Consider the following 25,224-nt stretch of genomic DNA (forward strand, 5'->3'; position numbering starts at 1 on the left):
AAAGACTGTACAATACACATTGGAGTTTAGAAGAATTGATTGGAAGGGTGGGAGGGAGGGAGAAGAGTGATCCTATGAGACATAAAATGAACTAACAGAGTCAAGAGACCACCTCCTCCATCCGAGGAGTCTGGAACTACTTGGTGTAATCTGAGGAGAAACTTCAGCTGCTCAGTCCTGGGAGAAATGTATTTAAAGGGTTCCAGATGGTTCTCTCTGGATGGCGAGTAATTGAGTGTACGCAAGGTGGAAATCAATACACTTTTGCCTCGAAGTGGAAGTGCGGGCCATGGGGATGGGCTGGCAAATGAGCAAGGCACGGCCTTGATCTTACCGAATGGCAGAGCAATCGAGGGCACACTACCGTCTCATTCTATTTCTTATGTTCTTACCTTCCCAGAGTCCAGATTTATATCTTTATACATTCACATTCCATCCAATTCTAAATTCATATTGAGTTCTATGGCACAGAACCAGGCCATGCCCAGAATTACCCATCATATTACAAGCTGTTGACATTCATTTCCTACCTTGGCTTTTTCATATTGTCCATGTAAATCTCCATCAGTTGTTAGCTCCTTCTCTTCCTCTCCCATGGTCTCACCTACGTTGCAGGGCAGGTTTCCATTGACTGTGTCTTCATTCTCCAGTACCTGCAGTCCATCCACTGAAATTGTGTTGCCATTCTGTTGCAGTGTTTCCTTTCCCTTCTGATCAGTTGATGGCTCTTGTTCCATATTGGACAACCAGCCCAAGAGGTTTTGGATTTTGCTGTCATTTTCCTTCAACTGCTTCACTGCTGCAGCCTGTCAAAAAGATTCAGTGAATAACAGAGCATCAGACACAGACACAGACACACGCACACACAAGGATTGTAAATATTTCACCTCTGGTGGTTTCTAACCAACTCACCAGAGCAAACATCCTTCCTCTTTCTATTTTGTCCAAACCAGCTTCATCACACAGAGTGGGCACCCTTCTGTGCTAATCCATTCTCCCAGTGTGTGGTCTACAGTCTTCATTGCCTAAGCGATTCAAGGGCTTGTCTTGACACTTCTCACATGCTGGCAGTGACCCAGCTTCAACCACTCTAATGCGTTCCAGGTATATACCAGCCTCTGGATGAAAAAGGTCATCCTTGGATTCCCTCTGAATTTCTTCCCCTTTGCCATAAACCTCTGTTCTCTAGTTTTATCTCCCTCTCATAGAGGGAAAGGTTTCCCACAGTCTCCCCTATCTATAACCCTCATTTTATTAGGCCTGTCCCTTCTTAATCTTCTCTGCTCCAGAGAGAAGTAGATCCTGCCTCTCCAATCTATTATTATATCTGACAATATGTTGGTGAGTCTCGTCTACACGTTGTCCAGCACCATCACATCCTACCTATACCTTGTTGGCTAGAACCGTACGCAGTACTCCAGTTGAGGGCTGACCACGTTTTTATGGAGTTGGGGCATAACTTCCCTACTTCTGTATTCAAGACATCTCTAATGTTAACTCTCTTTCCATCTGTCATAGGTTTAAAGTGAGCAGGGAAAGATTTAATAGGAAGCTAAGGAGCATTTTTTCACACAGTGGTGGGTATATGGAACAAGCTGCCAGAGGAGGTAGTTGGGGCAAGTACTATAACATATAAAAGATATTTGGACAGGGACAGTGGTAGTTAAGGTTTAGAGGGATATTGGCCAAACACTGGGGTTTAGCATAGATGGGGCATTTTGATCATCGTGGGCAATTTGGGCCGATGGACCTGTTTCCATGATGTATGACTATGACCCACAGATGTTGCCTGGCCTGTTAAATGTCATCAGCATTTTCTGTTTTCATTTCTGCCTTCCAGCATTTGCAGTTTTTTGGTTTTCACCTCCTAACCTTTTCTGTTCCACGGGGGAGAGTGTTAAATATTTCATGTGTCACTGATCACATAAACCATTAATTTGATGATATATTTATGACAGATTCATTAGGGTTAGGGTTAGAGTCTTACAGCGTGGAAACAGGCCCCGCGGTCCAACTTGCCCACACCGGGCAACTACATCCAGGCTATTCCCACCTGCGTGTGTTTAGCTCATATCCCTCTAAACCTGTCCTATCCATGAATCATAATCGTTTTAGCGTAGAAGGGAATATTCAGCCCATCTTGCAGTGGAACTCACTAGTTCTATGACAGGTCCTTTCTCATAGTCTTGCCAAATTTTTCCTCGCATATAGTTCTCCAATTGCACTTGAAGGGCACTATGGAACCTGCCTCACCTCTTCTGCTGCTCATGCACTCCAGATTCCAACCACACCCCCCGTAAATACATTTCCCCTTGTTTCAGTCTTAATTATCCTTTATTTAAGACATGTATGGTCTATAATACTACATGCTATGATCTGAGATTGCAAAGGGAACAAGGTTAGTCATAACCAAGCTGTAGAGAAATATAATCAGCACCTTCTCGGTTTCCTGTTTGAGAGCAGTTGTTACAGCTTTGTCCAGGTTCTTGATGTCGGTGTCTACCTTCTCACTCAATGCACTGAGTTTCAGCTTGGCTTCTGTCAGCTTTTTTTCCATTGCTGCTTTCTCTTCTGGTTGAAGTTTGTCCCCATTCTTCTCCAGAAACTCTTCTATTGCACTTACCACGTTTGCTAAAGTGATTGCATTAGCCTGGATTTCCTTTTGAAAGGCCTGAAACACATGGGAATAAAATGCAGGTCAGACCATGTGGAACAGCTAAGTCCATTTAAGTAGAAACACTTTGGCTTAAAAAATAAAAATAGAACACTGATAAAATCTCAACTCACAATAATTGTTTCTGTTTTTGGGTGTTGCTATTCAGTGTAAAAATACTTTTTTTCCCAATGGAAGCTTTCACAGCCGTTGAGAATATTAAAGTGTTTCCAGCTAACAATCTGCCTTTGAAGTATTTAATAAAAATATGGCAATTAGTTCACCAGGGAGTGAGATCGTTGAAGGCAGTAATGATCAGATTTGTTTTCTAAGGATGATTGTTTGAGGGTAATTACTGGCAGGAGATAAGAAAGAACTTCTATGTCCTCCATATTACTCCTCTAACTCCAAGGAATAGCTCTTCAAACTCCAAGGAAGAGTGCCGACCCAAAACAGAGCCGACTGTCCATCTCTCTCCACGGATACTAAACAATCAGAGTTCCTCCATCAGATCATTTGTTGCTATAAAGAATCATCCTTTTATGACTGAATATCATGCACTGTGGTGCATCTGATAGAACCTCATATGTGCTGTCTTTCTGGTGTTTGCACATTTTCCCCGTCATTGTGTGGGGTTTCTCTGGGCCCCCTGTTTCCTCCTCAACATAAGTAGAGAGGTAGATTAATTGGCCATTGTACAATTGGTTCCTAATGTGTAGATGAATGGTAGAATCAAAGTTGTCCATCTGAGCAAACCATCTACTGGCCAATTCACTGATTTCATTGGGAGACAAAATTGCTGGAGAAACTCAGCGGGTGAGGCAGCATCTATGGAGCGAAGGAAATAGGCAACGTTTCGGGTCAAAACCCTTCTTCAGACTGATGTGAGGGTGGGGGGGGGGGGGGGGGGGGGGGGGGAAGAAGAAAGGAAGAGGAGGAAGGAGCCAGTGGGCTGAAGGAGAGCTGAGAAGGGGAGGAGAAAGTAAGGACTACCTGAAATTAGAGAAGTCAATGTTCATAACGCTGGGGTGCAAACTGCCCAAGCGAAATATGAGGTGTTGCTCCTCCAATTTACGGTGGTCCTCACTCTGGCCATGGAGGAGGCCCAGGACAGGAAGGTCGGATTCGGAATGGGAGGGGGATTTGAAGTGCTGAGCCACCGCGAGATCAGGTTGGTTATTGCGAACCGAGGGGAGGTGTTCGGCGAAGCGATCGCCAAGCCTACGCTTGGTCTCACCGATGTAGAGCAGCTGACATCTAGAGCAGCGGATGCAATAGATGAGGTTGGAGGAGGTGCAGGTGAACCTCTGCCGCCCCTGGAAAGACTGCTTGGGTCCTTGAATGGAGTCAAGGGGGGGGGGTAAAGCGACAAGTGTAGCATTTCTTGCGATTGCAAGGGAAAGTGCCCGGAGAGGGGGTGTTTCGGGTGGGAAGGGACGAATTGACCAGGGAGTTACGGAGGGAGTGGTCTCTGCGAAAAAAATCACTGATTTCATTGATTTGTTTATTTTGGAGACTGAACATTTGTATCCATCAGTGTGACAAGCACTGTAGGTTCGTTACAAAAGCCTCCCATTGAGGAACGGCCACTCATGTCTGGTGATGCTTATAACTTACACATGCTAAATGTTTTTGTGATTTAAGATTGACAGGGCTTGGCATATCAAATCTCTTCTCCAAACTATCAGGGGTCAGCTCTTCAATCACTTTCAGACTGCCTGAATTAAATCTTTGTGGCCCAGTACCCTAAGTGTAACCTAATCTAAGCAATGAAGAATGGAACATGGATTATAACCATATAACAATTACAGCACGGAAACAGGCCATCTCGGCCCTTCTAGTCCGTGCCGAACACGTATTCTCCCCTAGTCCCATCTACCTGCACTCAGACCATAACCCTCCATTCCTTTCCCGTCCATATAACTATCCAATTTATTTTTAAATGATAAAATCGAACCTGCCTCCACCACCTTCACTGGAAGCTCATTCCACACAGCTACCACTCTCTGAGTAAAGAAGTTCCCCCTCATGTTACCCCTAAACTTCTGTCCCTTAATTCTCAAGTCATGTCCTCTTGTTTGAATCTTCCCTACTCTCAGTGGGAAAAGCTTATCCACGTCAACTCTGTCTATCCCTCTCATCATTTTAAAGACCTCTATCAAGTCCCCCCTTAACCTTCTGCGCTCCAAAGAATAAAGACCTAACTTGTTCAACCTTTCTCTGTAACTTAGTTGCTGAAACCCAGGCAACATTCTAGTAAATATGACCATTATGCCTGGGCACCTGACTACAAATGGGGTCAATCAGTGCACCCTTGTGCTGCCCACCTCGGCCCATGGTTACACAGGGAGGGACGGAAGATTTAAGTTACACGTGGCCTTGTTATCCATTTCTCCAATTTATTCAAATAAACTGCACCACTAACCTGATGTTCCGCCTGTTGCTGTTGCAAATTAGCTAAGCCTTCACTGGAAACCGATGTCCCACTGTCATAGCCAATTATTTTGTTTTCCGTCACCATCAGTCGATCACTTATCTCCTGCAGTCTCTTATTGCATTCTTCTTGCTTCTCTTCCAACGCCTGTTTTGCCAGCAAAAACATACATTTTATTTATTTGACTCTTGTTCCCTTGCGACACAGAATTCTCATGAAAGATCGGGTCCCACACTACTTCACCAATGTATGCTGCAAACGTGACAACAGGTGGCAACCACGTGAACCAGATGGTTAAAAGTAAACCAGATTAAACAAAGATGAATCTCACAAAAGGTGTTAGCTCAATCAATGCCGTATATACCCAGAACTCATGCAAGGAGGAAGGTTACAGCTGCATTTTTATTTGATTTGTTCAGATGCCCTTAGACTCCAGGCTCCTTTCTCTTGAGAGATTTTGCGAGAGAATAAATGCGGCAAGTAGCCATCTGTAAAAAGTCTGTAGAACAGTGTTAGTCACATTGTGCAAGATCTTTCCACCACAAGCAGTGTTCTATTGCTCAATCATTTATTGTGTGTTAAATAATTACAGCACCATGCAATGGCATGCTTGAATAATATCTCACCTCTAAATAACTACTTGTTTTACTTCATTAAGCAAATACTTCATTTGCAATACAATTCATGCTACAAAAACTTGAAGTTCAAGAATATTACACTGAAGTGTCTCGTCTCCATCCACCCACACCCTCCCCTCCCCTCCCACCACCCCGCCTGGCTACCATGCACGGAATAGGGAGCCACTATCTTCAGAGCTTGACGTTAGACTACAAAATTATTTATTTCAGATTGAAACCCATGGGAATCGCCCCATAAGCACGGAGTCAATCTGGCAGAGGTCCGCTGAAATGCTAAGCTCAGAAACCTTTCAATGCAAAGGGATGGAAGTGATGGTTAACAGTTCTTGGAGCTCCCATTCTGAGCTGCAGGCCAGCTCTTCCAATGCACATACAAAGCACTCCAACTTGCTTTGCTTCGGTCTTATAGCATGTTATGTGGGAGTAGGGGAGAGGGGAGAGGAAGAAACCTATGCTTAAACCGGTTTTCTTCTCAGTTACTAAGCAGTTATCTGCATACATTTGCACGGTGTGTTATACTGTTTATAACTGAGAAACTGGATATTGTCCTTTACTTATAACAGTGATGCAGCACAGGAGGAGTGTATTTAACATAAATGTTATAACTTTAATTCAAATTAAGTTTGTAAATTTCCTCTGAAAAACCACGGGCTATTTTGCTACATTAAAGATACATTAATTTTGAGCTACCACGTGCAGAGTTTAATGGCAGAAGCCACTTAGGGCTTTTGCAACAAAGTGGCTTGAAGTAAAACAACCACTTCACAAGTATATGGCAATGGATTCCAGATCACCCATACCTTCAGTGTAGAGACTTCAAGTATTGTTTGAAAAAGAATAGTGTGGAAACCTTCACAGAAGCATGCGAGAGAGATTTTCTGATGCATTCATGCCAACTTCCCATAATCAAACTGCTCAAACCTTCTGGACATCCTCCTCTAATCTGGTTTGTAATTTAAGATTCAAAGATCTCATCTGTGCTGACATTACTTCCATCGCACTTCTAAGTGATGTCTGGGTCTTATTCAACAGCTTGAGCAGACTCCTGTTCTCCTCGGGGGCCAGATCCAAAGCGTGTTCCGAAATAAAGAACTGGATGTCAAATGCAGTGCCTTCCAGCTGAGTTTTTATATCAGTGAAGGCTTCTTCTAAATCCTACAGAAAGAAGGAAAAGGCACCAACGATCACACAAGTCGAGAAAGCATCTATACATAACTAAAACTCTGATCTTATGCTCTTCCGGTTTGCATGTTTTTTCTATTTGCGCAAAAACGGTACGCGATAGCGCTACAATTTTTCGCCAGCTCACTCGCTGTTCTCCTGTGCTGCGAGTGCAAGAAGTTTCGTTCCGACCGGTGGTATATTGGAAAAGTCAGCGAGGTTTAAAAACCTTAAAAACCATGCGTGCGAAGATCGATCTCCTCTCCTGCCAGTCAGTTTCGCGTGGATTGGTCTCTTCTCCTGTCACTCCCCGGGACGGTCTGCCCCTACTTGCGCTACCGCGTCTTTACTAGAGCTGAGGGACGCTGTTTCGGAGGGACCGGAAGCAGCGCGGAGTTGGAGATGTCGCCAAACAGAAAGCGGACAACCTGATCCCGGCGGAGGAGAGCGTCCAGCGCCCGCTGTGAGTCCCAAACGCACCGCCATCGCCACGCCCTGCAGCTCCAGCCCCCTCCCCTCTGGTCGCCCTCGCTGGCTCCTGCCCCCCTCTCCCCCATGGATCTTCCCCCGTCTTTTCTCTGAGCTCTGCACACCCCCCCCCCCCACCCACACGCTGGCCTGGCCTGGCTCTGAGGGCGGCAATGGCTGATGCTCCTCCGGGGCACGCAACAAGGGAGAGGAGCCGCAACCTCAAGATCCTGAGGAGGGAGAGTGGGGGAGGAGGGGGGGGGATAGAGGGAGAGGAGAGGAGTTATGGAGGGAGGGAGTGACTGAGGGTAGGGGAAAGGAGAGGGAGAGATTGGGGGAGTGGAGGAGAAGAGGAGGAGAGGGGATTGAAGAGGGAGGGTGAAGAGAAGGGGGAGAGAGTGCTGGGGATGAGGGGAAATGAGCTGCGTCTGAGCAGTTGGGGGCTATGGGTGAGTGGTGGAATATTGCGTTGTGGGACCAAGCCTCCTGTGTGACAGGGACCCAATGGGTCCTACTTAGTCTAGTAAATATATAAAATTAATCAGCCAAAACCCAGCTGATGAAAAAGCAAGAAAATTCACCTTTATTGAAAGGTAAAATTGGTTGTTATGTCCAGTCTGCATGCAGACAAGTTAATGGGAAAATTGGAAATTTGCAGGTAGAAATATCCTGCCTCATTAGCATGTGCATCACCAATGGACATCACGCCCTACTCAATGAACTATTAAATGTTAAGACTTATAGAGTCATAGTGTCAATGAGTGATACAGTGTGGAAATAGGTCCTTCGGCCCAACTTGCCCACACCGGACAACACGTCCCAGCTACACTAGTCCCACCTGCCAGCATTTGTTCCATATCCCTCCAAACCTGTCCTATCCATATGCCTGTCTAACTGTTTCTTCAATCTTGTGATCGTCCCTGCCTCAATTACCTCCTCTGGCAGTTTGTTCCATACCCTTTGTGTGAAAAAGGTACCCCTCAGGTTCCCATTAAATCTTTTCCCCTTCACCTTCAACCTATGTCCTCTGGACCTTGATTCACCTACTCTGGGAAAGAGATTCTGTGCATCTACCCGATCTATTCCTCTCTTGCTCTTATACACCTCTATAAGACCACCCCTCATCCCCCGGTGCTCCATGGAATGGAGTGCCTGCCTACTCAGCCTCTGCCTATAGCTCACACCCTCTATGCCTGGCAACTTGTTGATTCAGATGGTAAAATGTTAACACTAATAATTAGGTTAAACAATCTCTCAGGTACTAAAAATGTTCTCTTCAAGGGATGGGTTTTTATTTTTTCAAAGTTTAATCATTGATGAAAATAGTATCATTTTAACACGACGTATTTCATTGACTTTTTTGATATGCTATTTTTATTTTGCTTTCTCTCTGCATGACTTGGCATTGACCTAAACTTGCCTTCATTGGTCAGGCCATTGTCATATTGCAGCTTTATAAAACTTTGGTTCCGCCTCACTTGGCGGATTGTGAGCAGTTCTGATTGTCCCATTATAGGAAAGATGCAGTGGCTTTGGAGAGGATGCAGAAGAGGTTCAACAGACTGCTGCCTGGGTTAGAGCATATTAGCTATATAGAGAGTGTGTAGGAAGGAACTGCAGACGCTGCTTTACACCGAAGATAGACACAAAATGCTGGAGCTACTCAGCGGGCCAGGCAGCATCTCTGGAGGAAAGGAGTAGGATACGTTTAGGGGTTGAGACCCCTCTTGAGACTGAGTCAGGGGAGAGAGAAACTAGAGGTATGAAAAGGTGCAAAGAACAAAAGAATGAAAGATATGAAAAGAACAAATCAAGGCCACCATGGATGATCAAGGAAAGGTGGAGCCCACAATGGTCCATTGTTGGCTGTGGAAGAGGTGATAAGGAAGGGGAACAAACACAGACATTAAGCAGGATATTAGGTTGTAAAAATTAATTATGTAAAAAAATGTAATGAACTAATCTCACGCAAATTGTAAGAACAGCTCCTTATATTTCGCTTGGGCAGCTTACAACCCAGCAATACGAATTTTGATTTCTCCAATTTTAAGTAACCTTTGCATTCGCACTCTTTCCGTCCCTCCCCCGCCCTAGTCGTCGTACTAGTTTCACTGTCGACCTGCTTAGTTTCAATTAGCATTAACCTGATGAATGGTTTGCATGGACGCAGCCATTTTCTGGGGCCTCTGCAGCCGACAATAGAACTTGCCTTGTGTTGCTGTATGTGGTGTTGGAGAGCTTGCACGTCACGGGCAGTCTCAGCCTGCAGGGCCTCCAGGGTGACCACATTTTCTCCGATGTGACAGGACAGCCGTTCCACTGTGGCCAGGAGTTCCTGATATGATGCTCTGACCTTCAGCTACGATGAAAATAAGTACAGAAATCGGAATCATTTTCTGTATGAGTTATACAATGAAGCTGCAGAATAAGCCTGCAATTGAAAAGGGCAAAAAAGCTGATAATCGGCTAAAATGAAAAATAAAACATGAAGTGAGTGCATTTTAAAACAAGCTGCTACGTCTTTCATGCTCTATTTACTGTGGATAGAAACAAATAGTATTTTGATGGAAGAGAGAGAATTGTATATATTCACTAACACACAGCTGCAGTTCATGAGTACAATTCACCAACTACTTCTCTACGATTGGCAAAGTTGAACAAGGAATTCTGAAAACAAAGCAGGCCATTATTTTCAAGGCAGATGAACGGTGGCAGAAGCAGGAGTCTATGAAGTCCCTCAACGAAGCTCCTCAGTTCAATGTGGATCATGGCTGAGTGGACCTGAAATTCATTCACCTGTTTCACCTTCACATCCCTCGAAACAAACAAACCTCCACCAGCCTCTCCGGTCTACAAGAGAGTCGCAGGCTTTGGGAGAGATAGAATTACAGTTTTTACTTTTCATATGTGTAGATGCTGGTTTATACTAAATAGAGACACCAAATGCTGGAGTAACTCAGCGGGACAGACAGCATCTCTGGAGAAAAATAATAGGTGCACTACTTTCAGTCTGAAGATGGGTTCAGACCCAAAATGTCACCAAAATGTACTGGAGTACAGGAGAGAATACTGTTGACAAAGCTAGAAATGTATGTCCTTACTACTGACAATCAGTTTGGGTTCAAAAGAAAACATGGAACTGACCTGTGTATCTAAGCTCTTAAAGAGATTGTGTTCAGGTACACAAGCCTGAATTCATCTGTATTTCTATGTTTTATTGATGCGTCCAAGGCATTTGATAGAATTAATCATGAACAATTGTTTGTAAAATTGCTAAATAGAGGTGCCCCTAAATTCTTAGTGAGAATTTTAGTGTTCTGGTATGCCCATCAAACGTTTCAGGTTAAATGGGACAATGTTGTATCTGCTCCATTCTGTGTTAGTAACGGAGTGCGGCAAGGAGGAATTTTGTCTCCTATTTTATTTAATGTCTATATGGACGAATTGTCAAATCAGTTAAATAGGCTAAAAACTGGCTGTCTTGTGGGCAACACTATTGTTAATCATCTGATGTATGCAGACGACCTGGTCCTGCTCTGTCCATATAGTGCTGGCCTGCAGCAGATGCTGAAGGTGTGCTCTCAGTATGGCCTTGATTATTGACATTAAGTATAACGCTAATAAAAGCCGCATAATGGTAGTTAGAAGCGTTGAGGACAGGGAATCAACTTTTCCGACCTTTTATTTGTCAGACAGTCCTCTTGCTTTGTGTGAGGAAATTAAATACTTAGGTCATGTCATATCCGATGACTGGACGGATGACAAAGACCTCTACCGACAGCGCTGTAAAATTTATCTTCAAGCCAACATGCTTATAAGGAAGTTTTATATGTGCTCTGACTGTGAAGTGTTCCCTGTTCAGAACCTACATCACACCGTTATATACTGCTCAATTGTGGTCTAATTATAAGAAAAAGAGTATGCAGAGGCTCAAGGTAGCATACAATGATGCAATGAGGTTGCTACTTTGTGTCCCTAGGTGGCATAGTGCCAGTCAATTGTTTGTGTCTACTAGAGTGTCAACCTGTGAGGCACTCTTAAGACAGCTGATGTTTAGTTTTATGTGTCGCCTGGACAAATCAGAGAATCACATAATTGAAGCCCTAGTCAGCCCTCTGAAAAGCTGCTATAGATTCACTTCTAGGCTAAGACGGCATTGGTGCAATAGCTTATATATATTTTAGGCTAATATACAATTTTTTAATGTATCTTTGTAATTCTTTGTACTGTTTGATGTGTTATATGGACCTGTGTCTGAAATAAAGCTTTAATAATAATAATAATAATAATAATTTTGACCAGACATGCTGCCTGATCCACTGAGTTACTCCAGTATTTTAAGTCTTTACTTCACATGCGGTTGTCCGGATGTTGCGGACAGCTTAATATAATTAACTAAAATGCCATTCTTAAATCAGGCCGTACTCCAGGAGGACAGGTTGCTATATTTAAGAGGAAGTTAGATGTGGCCCTTGTGGCTAAAGGGATCTGGGGGTATGGAGAGAAGGCAGGTACAGGATACTGAGTTGAATGATCAACCATGATCATATTGAATGGCGGTGCAGGCTCGAAGGGCCGAATGGCCTACTCCTGCACCTATTTTCTATGTTTCTATGTTTGTATGACAGCAGGGTGGTGCAGCAGGTAGTGACACTGCCTCGCAACTCCATTGACTGGGAACACAAGGAACTGCAGATGGTGGAATCTGGAGCAAAACACAAAGTGCTGAAGTAACTCAGCGAGTCAGGCAGCATCTGTGGAGCAAAATGATAGGCAGATATCCCCCTCCCCTACTTCAACCAGTGTGAAGAAGGTCTCGGCCTGCCTATTCATTCCCTCCACAGCTACTGCCTGATCCGCTGAGTTGCTCCAGCACTTTACGTTTTGTTCTAATGACTGGGGTTTGATCCTGACCTCGAGGCACCTTGTGTAGTTTGCTCACTGTCTCCATGATCATTTGATTTTCCACTGGTTTCCTTCCACATCCCTCATATATGCTGGTAGGTTAATTGCAACATATATGCTGGTAGGTTAACAACAAAAAAGCCCAAAGAGATGCTGTTGGACATGTGAGAAGAAATGAGGTGATTGGGCCACAATGGACAGAGAACAACAGGATAGCCCCTGCTGTGATGGGCTGATTGGCCTTCTGCATCATAGTAACAACTCCGATGGTACAAATGTCTCATTTCATGGGTTAAAAATGATTTATTTCTAAAATATGTGCAACCTACCTGCTCTGCTTCAATGGCACACACCAGGGCTTCAGTCCTGCACGAACAAACTTCCATCATATCCCCCAGAGTTGCCTGTAAATCTTTACGGTCACTTTCCAAGCTCCTCAGCAATGCTTCATCGGCATTCACGTGACATTTCTCCAGGAGTTCCTCCACTGCTCTCAGGCTGCGTGTGGCTGGCTCCTCCAGTTCGCTCTTTAGTAACTGGGGAAAGGTTCGCCGTTAATTTGCAAAGCTCTGTGGCGTCACTTGCATTTGACACATTCCCCGAAAGGCACACCAATTATCACATGCAGATGATGAACCGAGGAATTAAAAATAGAACGAGAGAGAGACGGACATAGACATAAACACATAGAAACATAGAAAATAGGTGCAGCAGTAGGCCATTCAGCCCTTCGAGCCTGCACCACCATTCAATATGATCATGGCTGATCATCCAACTCAGACAGAGACATGGAGAGAGGGGGAGGGGGAGGGGGAGGGGGAGGGGGAGGGGGAGGGGAGAGGGGAGTGGGAGGGGAGAGGGGGAGGGGAGAGGTGGAGGGGAGAGGGGGAGGGGGAGGGGAGGGGGAGGGGAGGGGAGGGGGAGGGGGGAGGGGAGGGGGAGGGGGGGAGGGGGAGGGGAGGGGGGAGGGAGGGAAAGAGGGAGAGAGGGGGGGTGAGAGGGAGAGGGAGAGGGAGAGGGAGAGGGAGAGGGAGAGGGAGAGGGAGAGGGAGAGGGAGAGGGAGAGGGAGAGGGAGAGGGAGAGGGACATGTGTTGGGCAGTGTGGGAGAGTGGAGTCAGGCCAAGAGGGATGGACAAAGCTAAGAGCATGTGGTGTGGGGAGTCAGGCACAGAGTTGGGGGCATCAGGCATTGTATTGGAGGCAGGCAGAGAATGGGAAAATAAAGTGGAGTGGGACAAGTCAGGCAGGCAGTGGTCGTCAGAGTGGGGAGAGTCAATGGCCTGTCCCACCTTCACGACCTAATTCACGACCATTTTTACTCGCGGACATTTTTCATCAGGCTAGAAAAAACACCCCGACCTACTTGATGCCACGAGTACCCACGACTAGCATCACGGCCTGCTACGACCTACCTACGACCTCGTGACGACCATGCTGCAAGTATGAGTCAAGGGCAAACTCGGCAGAGGTCGTGAATTAGGTGGTGAAAGTGGAACAGGCCCTTTAGGCGGGGTGGAGAAGAGTGAGGAAGTGGAGCTGGTGGAATCAGACAGTGGGTTGGAGTCAGAGTGGGCTGGGGTGATTCAGATAGTGTTAGAAGAAAAGTCAAATATTATTTTACCAATGTATTTGTCAGACATTAATTTTTGAATGCATTAAGTTTGACTACATGGATGGTCCATTATATGGTCTATATGACTGTTTGCACCCGTCACCAGCCTCTCCCTGCTCCACCTCATCCTGTCCATGAATCTTTCTCTTCCTTTATTCTCAAGCTGTGCCTCTCCAGTTGCCTCATAAATGCATCTTTTCTGGTGTTTCACCATCTCCAGTCTATGCATAAATGAATTTCTTCCAAAGTAACTCATACATCTTATTCTGATGACCTTTGCCTAGGGTCTCCCTCACAACTTCTCCATGTTTATCCTGTCAAATCTGCTCGATGATGACAAAACCATTTACTAGGTCACCCCACCACATCTGTGCTTATGGAGTTCCAGGTGTGCGGCAGCCATCCAGCACAAAGCTTAATGGGAGGTGGAACTAATGTCCAATATTAGGCAGAGATCACCATCAGCCTTGAGTTCATTCTGATAACATAACTGCTTCAAGAAGCTGATTCCAGATCTCCATCCATCTACCCGCTGTTCACTAAACTCACACATTTTAACCTCCATGTCCCCCTCCCCCCTCCCAGTAATGACTGCCTGACATATATGTACAGCCATACATATCAACGAGCATTTGGGACACTGACTGGATGGAACTGCCGCCTGCTGTGGGGCTGCAGGCATCTTCTGCCATGTGGGATTTCGATTTGCAGCAACCTTTGAATGGTTTGATTAAATGCACTCGCAAAATGACATGTTTTTATTTAAATAAAATTACCGGGAGGCCGTATATGTCCGATGCGAACCATTCATAGAAACATAGAAAATAGGTGCAGGAGTAGGCCATTCGGCCCTTCGAGCCTGCATCGCCATTCAATATGATCATTCCTGATCATCCAACTCAGTATCCTGTACCTGCCTTCTCTCCATACCCCCGATCCCTTTAGCTACAAGGGCCACATCTAACTCCCTCTTAAATATAGCCAATGAACTGGCCTCAACTACCTTCTGTGGCAGAGAATTCCACAAATTCACCACCCTCTGTGTAAAAAATGTTTTTCTCATCTCAGTCCTAAAAGACTTCCCCCTTATCCTTAAACTGTGACCCCTTGTTCTGGACTTCCACAACCAATTCAGATTACGAACAGTTCTCAGGAACAGAACCCTGCCGGAACCTGGGGAGGAACTGTACTGAAGTTGAGGCCATTCAGTCCATTGTGTCTGCGCCAGCTCTGAGGAAAGGCTATACATTTAGTCCCTCTCTCCTCCTGCTCCTTTCAGTTCCTTTCCAGATGATACTGTCCAGTTTCTAACTTGCTGAACAAGAATCTTCCCCTTTTTCTACTCGGTCCTAATTTCAGGCCCTCAGGCATCTGCCACTGTATCAGATTTTTATTAACCCATGAGATTTAACAGCAGGGCTTAAAATCATCTTCACAAGCTGCTAAGTCTTTTCCTGTCACCAGTACCACATTGGTAAATCTCTACTGCAGAGAAACAAGCCTGCTGATCCTTAGAAGGGTCACAATACTTTGCAGTCATCATTTTTCACTTCAAAATGTCAGCGATCGTGCTCTGAATTCAAGATTCACGATGAATGTGAAAATAGATGACTTACTTTCACATAACACAGTTGTTCTTGAAGGGTTTCCAGGTTCTTGTCACCAGTCTGCTGACTCTCCAGTTGAACTTTCCTTTCTTGGAGCAATGTCAAATGAGCTTGTAGTTTCTCTCTGTGCTGCCAACACTGCCGTGCAATGTCACGTGGCTGCAATGTAAGCACAATTAACACCATTTTAATTTTGGCCTCGAAATCCGCAGTGGCAGAAAAATGTGTTTCTGTGATAAACCTGACTCTGGGAAATTATAGCACAATGAACACTCGTGTTGTGTTGTCTTTTGTTCCAGATATCGGGAAATGTTACCAAATAATATCTTATCGAAAAGTGCTAATATAATACATGAAAGGTTGCATCTTATCATATTTTACCATTATTCCAGATTACAATTTCCATCAATAAAAGACCACAAAGTGCTAGAGTAATTAATGAGCCAGGCAGCATGAGTAGAGAATACGGACCTCTTCTTTCGTCAAACTCGCAGCATGGTCGACACGAGGTCCTAGGAGGTCCTATGAGGTCGCTGGAACTCTCCTTCATGCTCGAGGGAAGTTCCCGAATAGTTGCGGCCTCAGCTAGATCGTGGAACATTTTTCAGCATGTTGAAAAAATTTCCACGAGTAAAATTTGGTTGGCATGGTTCTTTTTGACTCGCAGTGCAGTGGAGTGGGGTCGCTATGTAGTTACAGGCAGTCGAGGGCAGCCGTAGGCAATCTCCTTCGCTGACCGGGCATTTTGATTGACTCATTGGAGTTTTCAGGACCAGGGAAAACTGACCCGTAGATTAAATGCCCGCTAAACTTTACTAATCTTCTTAAACGTGTCTCCACTCCTTCTCCCCCCCCCCCTTCTTCCCCTCCCCCTCTTCCCCATCCCCTCTCCCCCCCTTCCGCACTCTCTAAAGGACTTACCTTACACTGAGGCAGTCGTTTACCTTCCCCTTCATGCGCAGACAGCGCTCCCCCGCTTTTCCTGGCCTCCGCCATTGTGTGTGTGTGTGTGTGTGTGTGTGTGTGTGTGTGTGTGTGTGTGTGTGTGTGTGTGTGCGGACGGTCGATCCAGCTCGCAGTTTTTCAGGCGAGTGCCCTCGAGCTTGAAGGTAGAAGACACTCTTCTTAACTCGCGAATTAAGTTGCCGCAGTGGGACAGCCCCTTTAATTGACCCTTGCAATCTACTGGTGTGTAGGTAGAAACATAGAAAATAGGTGCAGGAGTAGGCCATTCGGCCCTTCGAGCCTGCACCGCCATTCAATATGATCATGGCTGATCATTCAACTCAGTATCCTGTACCTGCCTTCTCTCCATACCCCCTGATCCCTTTAGCCACAAGGGCCACATCTAACTCCCTCTTAAATATAGCAAGGCGAGTGGTAAAATCTAGTTGAAGTGTAGTTTTCTGTTATATTGCCTAACCATCATATATTGCCTAACTGTTAGAATAAGGGAGAATATTAATTAAAATGTGGAAAATATTATGATTCAATTTGTTCTTGGTTTTTAGCTTCCTAATTAGAATTGAGTGCGGCATAGTGGTGCAGCGGTAGAGTTACTGCCTTATAGCGCCAGACAGGGGTTCGAGATTGACTATGGGTGCTGTCTGTGTGGAGTTTGTACATTCTCCCTGTGACCATGTGGGTTTTCTCTGGGTGCTCCGCTTTCCTCCCAGACCCCAAAGACGTGCAGGTTTGTAGTTTAATTGGCTTAATTGTAGGTGTAAATTATCCCAAGAATTTAGGGTAGTGCTAGTGTAAGGGGCGATCGCTGGGCTGAAGGGCCCAGTGGGCTGAAGGGCCCGTTTCCACTCTGTATCTCTAAAGTCTAAAGTAAAGCATAGATGCAATAGTCTGGAGAATTACTGACCTGTCCATCTCCTTCAGCAGCCCGGTGGTTCTCAGCAGGTCCATGGCAGACTTCATGTGGTCCAACTTTAATGCTGCTCTTCTCCCCACAGGTTGTCAGTCCTTGTATTTGACTGGGTCCTCCATGAGACTGCGCCACTGGATCCTCATGCACGGGTTTGTCTGTATTTTGTCCGCTTGCAATGGCTTGCTCTACTACCTTCTTCTCATCTTTATTCGCATCAATCCAAAAACAATTTGGAGACTCTTCTTTGAGTGCTTGCTCTGGTTGTTCTGCTACATTGGGATGACCATGCAACAATGCAACTGAATCTTTGCTGGGACCTTTGTGATTGTTTTGGCTGCTTGATTTTCCTTCCCTCTCATTCACTGCGTGTGCATCGCAGGCATTGCTTGATGCATTCTCGATCGTGTCTTCCTCTCGTACTTCCTCGTGCAGTTTGTCCACGCCGTTAAATGAATGAGGTCGCATCAGAAAACCTTCACCTTTGCCTTCATCAATGTTTTGCCCAGCCGTCGTACTTTCCTTCACAATGCAATCCTCAGGGTCCTTGAGACAAACCCCATCTGGTGGTAGTTTGCAGATGTTTTCCTGATTACTGCCCCGCAGGTTCAATTTATTAAATGAGTCAGATTGTATCACCTTATCTGCATCCCCACTTCTATTTCGTTCAGACTGCATAAATTGGTATTCTTCCTTCAAATCACCGCCAAACTTATTTCTACTTGGGTCTGCTGTATCCTCCAAGGCAGCTTTATCCAGAGCATCTTCCAAGAACTCCATTTCATCTAAAATATTGCCAGACAGTATTGCACAATCATCTCCATGTCCAGCTTGTTTCAGTAGTATCGTTTCATTAAAGCAGCTGTCATTCAGTGCATTGTCAGAAATGCCAACCTTTGTGATTCCTTCTTGAGATTCCAAGGCACCAGTACTGCAAGCCTCAGGAGGCATTGTTGAATCATCGGTTGCACTTCCTCGGTTTGCTTTCATTTGATTTTTTTGATTCACATTATCCTCTCCCTCTTCGACTGTTTGCCACGATGCATTTTGCAGAACTACCTCAGTGCCAAATAGCATTGGAATATTTTTATTAAGTGCTTCTTTCATTTGCCTATCCAATAACTCGTCTTCCATCACACCGGGCTCTTCGAGTTGAACGAGGTGAGAAAGCTCAGCAGCCAGCCTGGTGATCAGTTCCTGAGTTTTTAAAGGATCTTGTTCTTCAGATAAAACACAAAACATATCTTGCACTTCTGGACTCAGCATCTCTGGCTTCAAACCAGCAAGTAAGTCTGCTACCCTCCTGGACTTGTTACCATCTGATTCAGTGAATTCTTGACTACTAAATACTTGTTTCAAAGAACCAAGCAGGAGATCTATCTTTTTTACACCACTCTTTGCATCACCAGATAATGCCATTGCGTTTGAAGCAGGCTTTAAATCAGTATGTTCTATTTCTGTATTCTGTTCCATTGAACTGAAGAGACTTGCATCCTTTTCATCATTCACCCCAGGTACCCTTTGAACATCAACCTGTTCCAAAGCTTCACCTTTACCAATTGTGTCCCTTGAATGGATGGCATTTTTCTCCAGTACAACTGAGCTGCCTTTTCCCTCCATTTCTGAAGACATTTGTTCTATTTCTTGCAATGACTTCCTAAGATTATGATCTCCAGCATCTGTGACTTGCAATCCTTCAACCCCATCTTGGCATAAAGGAATTTCAGATTCTGTAGATGATATTTGCGAGTCAGGGGCTGACACATCTCTCTCATCTCCTCTTGCTCCAGAAACAGTGGACACTTGGTTCTCTGTTTCTTCCATCCTGCACACAAGCTCTCCCTTAGTTTCCACATCCACAATATTAACTGATGTCTGGTCAATCTTTCTTTCTTGGTTGCGTCCACTTGTCTTTGGTTTGTTGATTGGGTTCTGCACATCACCACTTGGTCCATCCTTCAATGCTTCATGTGTTTCCACACAAACAGATTTCAGCTCGTTCTCCACAGTCGGCATCAAGATTCCTTTCTGTTCAGGAACCTCTGAATCGTTATCACAACCAATACTTTGTGCAACTGAATATTGGTCTGTAAGCATCTCATTTAGCGATGGTTGTTCTTGTAAGCCTAACGTCACATCAGGCGATATTCTCTCAACATCTTCAACCCATTTATCATTCGTTTTGTTACTAATTAGATCCTGAGTCCCAGCGGAACTTGCTGTACTGTTCAACTCCAACTCTTCCACACATTTCCCTCCCACAATTGTCTCTCCATCTAGAGTCCCATACTTGTTAATCTGTTTTTCTTCACTCTTTGGAATATCTCCTTCATCAGTAGATTCTGATATTTCCACCTCTGGCAATAAATCTGATGTGCATTCCCGAATGTACATGAAAAAGTTATCTTGAAGTGAACCTGAAGATTTGGATGCAAAGCTGCTCAGATTAATAGATACATCTTCTGCAGAGAACATGCCAGCCTCTGAAAGCTCATTGTTGAGGAAAGTATCTCCTGAAACTGATGTATCAGATTCCGGAGGCTTTCTGCTATGATTCTGATCATACTTTGTTGCAAAGTCTTGCACAGTGATCTCATCTTCTTTAGTGGGTATCAAAGTTTCATCATTTAAATCCTTTCTATGATTACTGCGAGCAGTGGTCAGATCTACACCTGCCGCCTTCAGCTTTGACATGGCTTCAACTTTATCAGCATCCGATGACTCTTGGTATGGTTTAACTGCCACGTACCTTTGCCCAGTTTCTATATCTATGTTACTTATCTTCACTAAATCAGAGTAAGGAATAGTGTCCAAATGATTGTAATCAATATAGCCACGTCTTGCAAACAAACGTTCTTCTTTTTTCAAACCTTCATCAAATGAGTTACCAACATCAGATCCTACTTCATCAAATTCAGTGAAAAACGGGTCTGATTTCAAGTTCCTTTTAACCTCCGCTGAAAAGTCTGATGGGTTTAAATTCCTTTCCTGAGGAAGCAAATAGCTCTCAGAATGCAAATTGCAAATATTTTGGCATGATACTTCTAATTCAAACAGGTCATTGGCTAGGTTTTCATTGATTAAACCATGCTTCAAAGCATTTGTTACAGAGAGACGCAGTCCTGACTTATGCTGAATGATACCGCCATCTTCAACTTGCTTGCGAAGAACGCTAAGCACAGCATCCCTTTCCACAAACCCTCCCTTGACCAAGTCTATCACAGATAAAGGCTGCCTAGTCTGTGGATCCAGCACCCCATGTGTTTCAAGCTGGTAGCTCAGAGCCTTCAGTCTGGTCACCTTATCGACCTGCTCTCCATTTTTAGCCTTTTCAATTTTGATCAGTTGTTCAACGTGTTCCTCGTCCACCAGGCAAAGCTTCAAGGCCATGGCCACTGATAGTCTACCTTCTTGATAAAGGTCTACAATGCCACCAGAAACAACTTGACCTTGTAGCAAATGCAGAGCGGTGGAACTGTCCAGAATTCCAAGTCTTACTGAATCGTTAATGCTGTGCAGCTTATTAGTTTCCGGGTGAATTACCCCACTGACAGCTTTCTCAGAAAGCAGAATCTTGGCCAGTAGTTCATCGTTTACTAAATGTTCTGCAACTTCAGCCACTTCCATTATTTCTCCTGTGGAGTTGTTGTAGAGTCCTCCAATCAGACCCAGCTTGCCTAGCACTTTGATGGCCACATGACTCTGCAGAAGACCTTTTGTGACTGCTTCGCAAAGAGTTAAGTTTTCACCAGTCTCTTCTGATGTGATTCCTCCATCCTGGAATTGTGAAACCAGAATATCTACAACCATATCCTCATCCAAAAATCCTCGTTCCAAAGCAGCATCGAGGTTGCACCTCCGACCGGTAACAGGGTCAAATATCCCACCTGCTTCAATGTCGGACTGGAGTTGTTTGATTAAGATGGATCTGTCCCGCTCTGCATTTTTCACTGCCTCAAGAGAAGCTACTTGTCCACCATCCTCTTTCTCATCTTCCTCCTCCTCTTCCAAGTCAGACAAATGTCTTCCAATACAACTGTCCTCAGCATTTGCCAGTGGCATTGCCCAGTCATTTGCCTTTTCTTGCTGTTTGCTGTTAATCGTTAATCTAGTGCCCATCAATGTTGTACCTGCATTTGCTAAATCGCTCATTGATTCATCCAGTTCAGATGTTTGATGGTTTTCTTGCACTGACCCGCTGCTGACTTGCCCTTGGCTTTTGTCCTGACCTTCAACTGCTCCAAAATCTTGGCAGCAGCTTTCATTGCTCTGAACCTGTTCATCTCGGTCTGAACGGAGGCCTTCTCCATTTAAAAAGATAATTTCCCCCTCCGACATTTGTTCGCAAGGTGCAAATAAATCTTCAAAATCTTCGACTTCTGTATTGAGTATTTGAACTTCTTTCCCTCCTGTGAAGTCCCCGACATACCATGGCATTTCTTGGGTCTCTGCAATATCATCCAGTCCTTCCACACATACAATTGCCTTGCTCCTCCAACTTTCACCATTGTCAACCGCTGAAGTGGACTCTATATGTTGATGTATACATTCACCCACATCTGATCCATTCCGTTCATTTCCCAATGCACCATCCGTGTAATTTTCAGTGCAATGATATGGTCTCTCATTCTGTGATACGTCACTGATAACAAACGGTTCTTCCGCTACCATTCTGTCTTCTAAATCTGCAATATCATCCAACGTTTCAACGATCATTATTTCCCTCTGCTTCTCACTTCCATGACTCTCAGTACCAGTCATGCTGCGTGTACATTCAGCACCAGTTTCCATTGGACTTGACCGCAAGGTTTCACTGGTCACAATGAGATTCTGCTCCCCTGCATCCCTCATTTCTTTCATACTCCCTCGGTCAGTTGTAGAATCTTCGCTTTCCTCCATAAATCTTTGAAGGACAATCTGGTTCTCAACATCCGCATCCTCAAACATAACGTCATTGGCTTCAAATACACTGGACAAGGTTTCACTGGTCACAATGATATTCTGCCCCCTTGCATCCCTCATTTCTTTCATGCTGCCTTCATGCTGGTTCTCAACATCTGCATCCTCAAACATAACGTCATTAGCTTCAAATGCACTGATGTCATCGACATCAAACTCTATGTCTTCCTCTATCTTCAATGCTACAACCATCGTGTCTTCACTTAACCCCTCTACGCCTGGGATACCAACAAAATCCACCATTTCATGTCCATCTGCAATGTCTTCCAGACTGGGAACTGATGTGATTTTGTTACTTCCACGTGCAGGGCCTTCATAGTTCCTTGCCTCAGATTCTAAGGGATGTGGAATCAACCCAGCTCCTGCAGTTGGAACCTGCGGTTCCAAAGGAAGACAATGCACGGCTTCATCTGTCAAGGTTTTGTGATGCTCGACTGCAATATCTCGTTTTTCTTTTGCATTATTTGGTCCTTCCACTCCTGAGGGTTCTGCAAACGCTTCGACATTCAAATCCTTTGTACCACTCTCATTGGAGTTCACCAGCATGTCTTTTACATCTTGAGTATTGCTGAGAATTTGATCTTCCTCCTGCCCTGCGCGACCTCCATCAAAACCCAACATTTTCTTCAAATCTTCGCCAAACTCGTTTTGGAAGTCAATTTCCAAGGGGAATGGAGTGAATCTCTGAGACTCACATGATGGAAACAATTGGTCAGTTAGAGTCCTTTGCACAATTTCAGTCATCTGCTGGACTGCACCAGGAAGGGTACTGGTCACCTTTTCTTGTACACCAGAATCTGAAGGTGTGCTCATTTCTTGAGAAGCCTCAAGAGCAGCATCATCTTCTGCAGGTTTCCAATTCACTTTCAACTGGTTGTCCAACTCACTCCCCAAAGAATGAATGATTCCACTGGCCGTCGTAATGCTTTCATCCAGGTCTAGATGTGGACTTGAAGCTCTTTGGATTGATGTTCCTTCAAGAGGCTCTGCATATTTCTCCAAAGTTTCAGTTGCCTGAAGTGTCCTTCCCCCGTCACCACCAGTTGCAGCATTTCCGAGACTGTCCGCTGTCTGAGAACGTGCCTCTTCCCCATCTTCACTGATCGGTAATAACTGGAGCTCAGGCACCCAAAACAGCTCTTCACAGTTCATATTGCCATATTGTTCATGAGATGCAACACTGGGCTGCTTTCTTCCCATGACCGCTGGCTGCCATGATTCAGAATCTTTGTGCCATTTATCAGTGCCATTGTCTCTGGAAGTCTCTTTGGATTCCAAGTGACTCTTAGTTCCTGCACCTTCACGATCACAAATAAATCCCTGCCAATTTTCAAAGGGATCCCCCTCACTGCTTGCTTCCATTACCCTTTGAACCTTTTCATTCAAGTCACTGTCTACCAGCAGTAGCCTCCTTCCTGTGCCTGCGTCCATGTAGCTGTGCATCATTAAGTCAATCATGAACTTCTGTTGAACTTCCCTCTGATTCTCTGGAGATTTCTCATCTCCATCTGGTTCTTCAGTGTCCACAGTATCACTGGCGGCACAAGATTCAATTTCAGAACCTGGAGCCCAGTCCGAAATATCTGCACAGGAAGGCTGAAAGCCATTAGTACGGGGCATTAAGTCAGGGATTTGTATTGTGTTCAGGACATGAGCTGTTTTCTGGTCTATTATGCCTTGCACTGTTGCCTCTTCAGGTGTGAGCACTAGTGAGCTTTCTGGAATGTAAAGAGCTGCTATTTTTTGCCTGTTACTCAAGATTTTGCAGGCCAATTCATTGGTTACCACTCCTTGTTGCAAAGATGTATCTATAGAAAATATTTCACCAGAATCGGGCCAAATAAGGCCCATAAACACCTTTTGTGACTCCAACACTAACAGAGCACTGCTGGATGATATTAAATTGCATTGTATGGCTTCGTCCATGGTTAATCTGCAACCGCTTCTTGGGTTGACGATGCCTCCTGATTCAACTTGATGAGTGAGGAGGGTGGAGGCTGTATCGTGATCAATCAGACCGCATTCCAAGGCTTCATCCACCGTGAGACGCCTTTCAGTTTGGGGGTCAATAAGCCCTCCTGCAAACAGCTGAGCTCCCAGAATCCTAATCATCACTTCGCGATCAATAAGGCCTTCATGGACTGCCCGGAAAACATTGGTCTCTCTGCCTGACTTCAAAGTGATCGTGCTCGATTGCTGCGGTCTCACAGGAACCAGCCTGAGATTTGTGTCTTCATCCACAATGGTTCTCCGCATTAACTCCATCAGTGATACTTTCTCGGATGTACTTGGGTCAATCAGCTCCTTGCACATTTTCTGCCTCTCTGTAAGTTTGAAGTAGAGCTGAGCAGTGATGAACTTTCGCTGGAAGGCTTCCTCCAGACCAAGCTTCTCGCCAGTAACCGGTACTTGCAGACCTCCCGTCGCAAGCTGGGCCTCAAGAACCTTGATGACAAGAACCTCAGAGAGGACATTCCGAACATGGGCAGCAGCAGCAGGATGGATATCGCTCGTTCCACTCAAGGTACTTGAAGTATGAATGGCATCTCTCAGTTGTTTTAGTTGATTGAAGATGTGTTGATCTACTAATTGGCATCTCAACGCTTCCTCTAAGTCAAGGCACTGTCCCGTTTCTGGAAAGATAAGGTCTGACACAATGACCTGTGCTTCCAGCAATATCACACCCGTGTCATAATCAATGAGCCCATTGCGTATTGCGTGGAAGATTGAAAACACTATTCCTGTTGACAGGTCGACAACCCCTGCGATGGCTTCGTAGGTCTGAAAAGCAATAAGGGAAGAAGACCAATTAAAAATATTGCGGAAGGCAAAGTTACGGTGCCAAAGTAAAACGACGCGCGAATTTGTTACCTCAAATAAATCTCCTCAGAAGCCGCTCGTGCAAAATATAC

The 25,224-nt window shown here is 44.9% G+C and overlaps 1 protein-coding gene across 1 annotated transcript in view; it reads right to left on the minus strand.

Annotated features, from left to right (window-relative positions):
• LOC116973618 (dystonin-like) overlaps positions 1 to 25,224 on the minus strand; it is a 523,324-nt gene that overhangs the window by 195,365 nt on the left and 302,735 nt on the right. The window contains 8 exon segments of the mRNA XM_033021855.1: positions 531 to 806; positions 2,438 to 2,671; positions 5,079 to 5,234; positions 6,647 to 6,880; positions 9,564 to 9,713; positions 12,589 to 12,795; positions 15,490 to 15,639; positions 17,351 to 25,093. Coding sequence (XP_032877746.1) covers positions 531 to 806; positions 2,438 to 2,671; positions 5,079 to 5,234; positions 6,647 to 6,880; positions 9,564 to 9,713; positions 12,589 to 12,795; positions 15,490 to 15,639; positions 17,351 to 25,093 — 9,150 coding nt within the window.

The sequence above is a fragment of the Amblyraja radiata genome, chromosome 5, assembly GCF_010909765.2.
Source record: "Amblyraja radiata isolate CabotCenter1 chromosome 5, sAmbRad1.1.pri, whole genome shotgun sequence".
Taxonomy (NCBI): Eukaryota; Metazoa; Chordata; class Chondrichthyes; order Rajiformes; family Rajidae; genus Amblyraja; species Amblyraja radiata.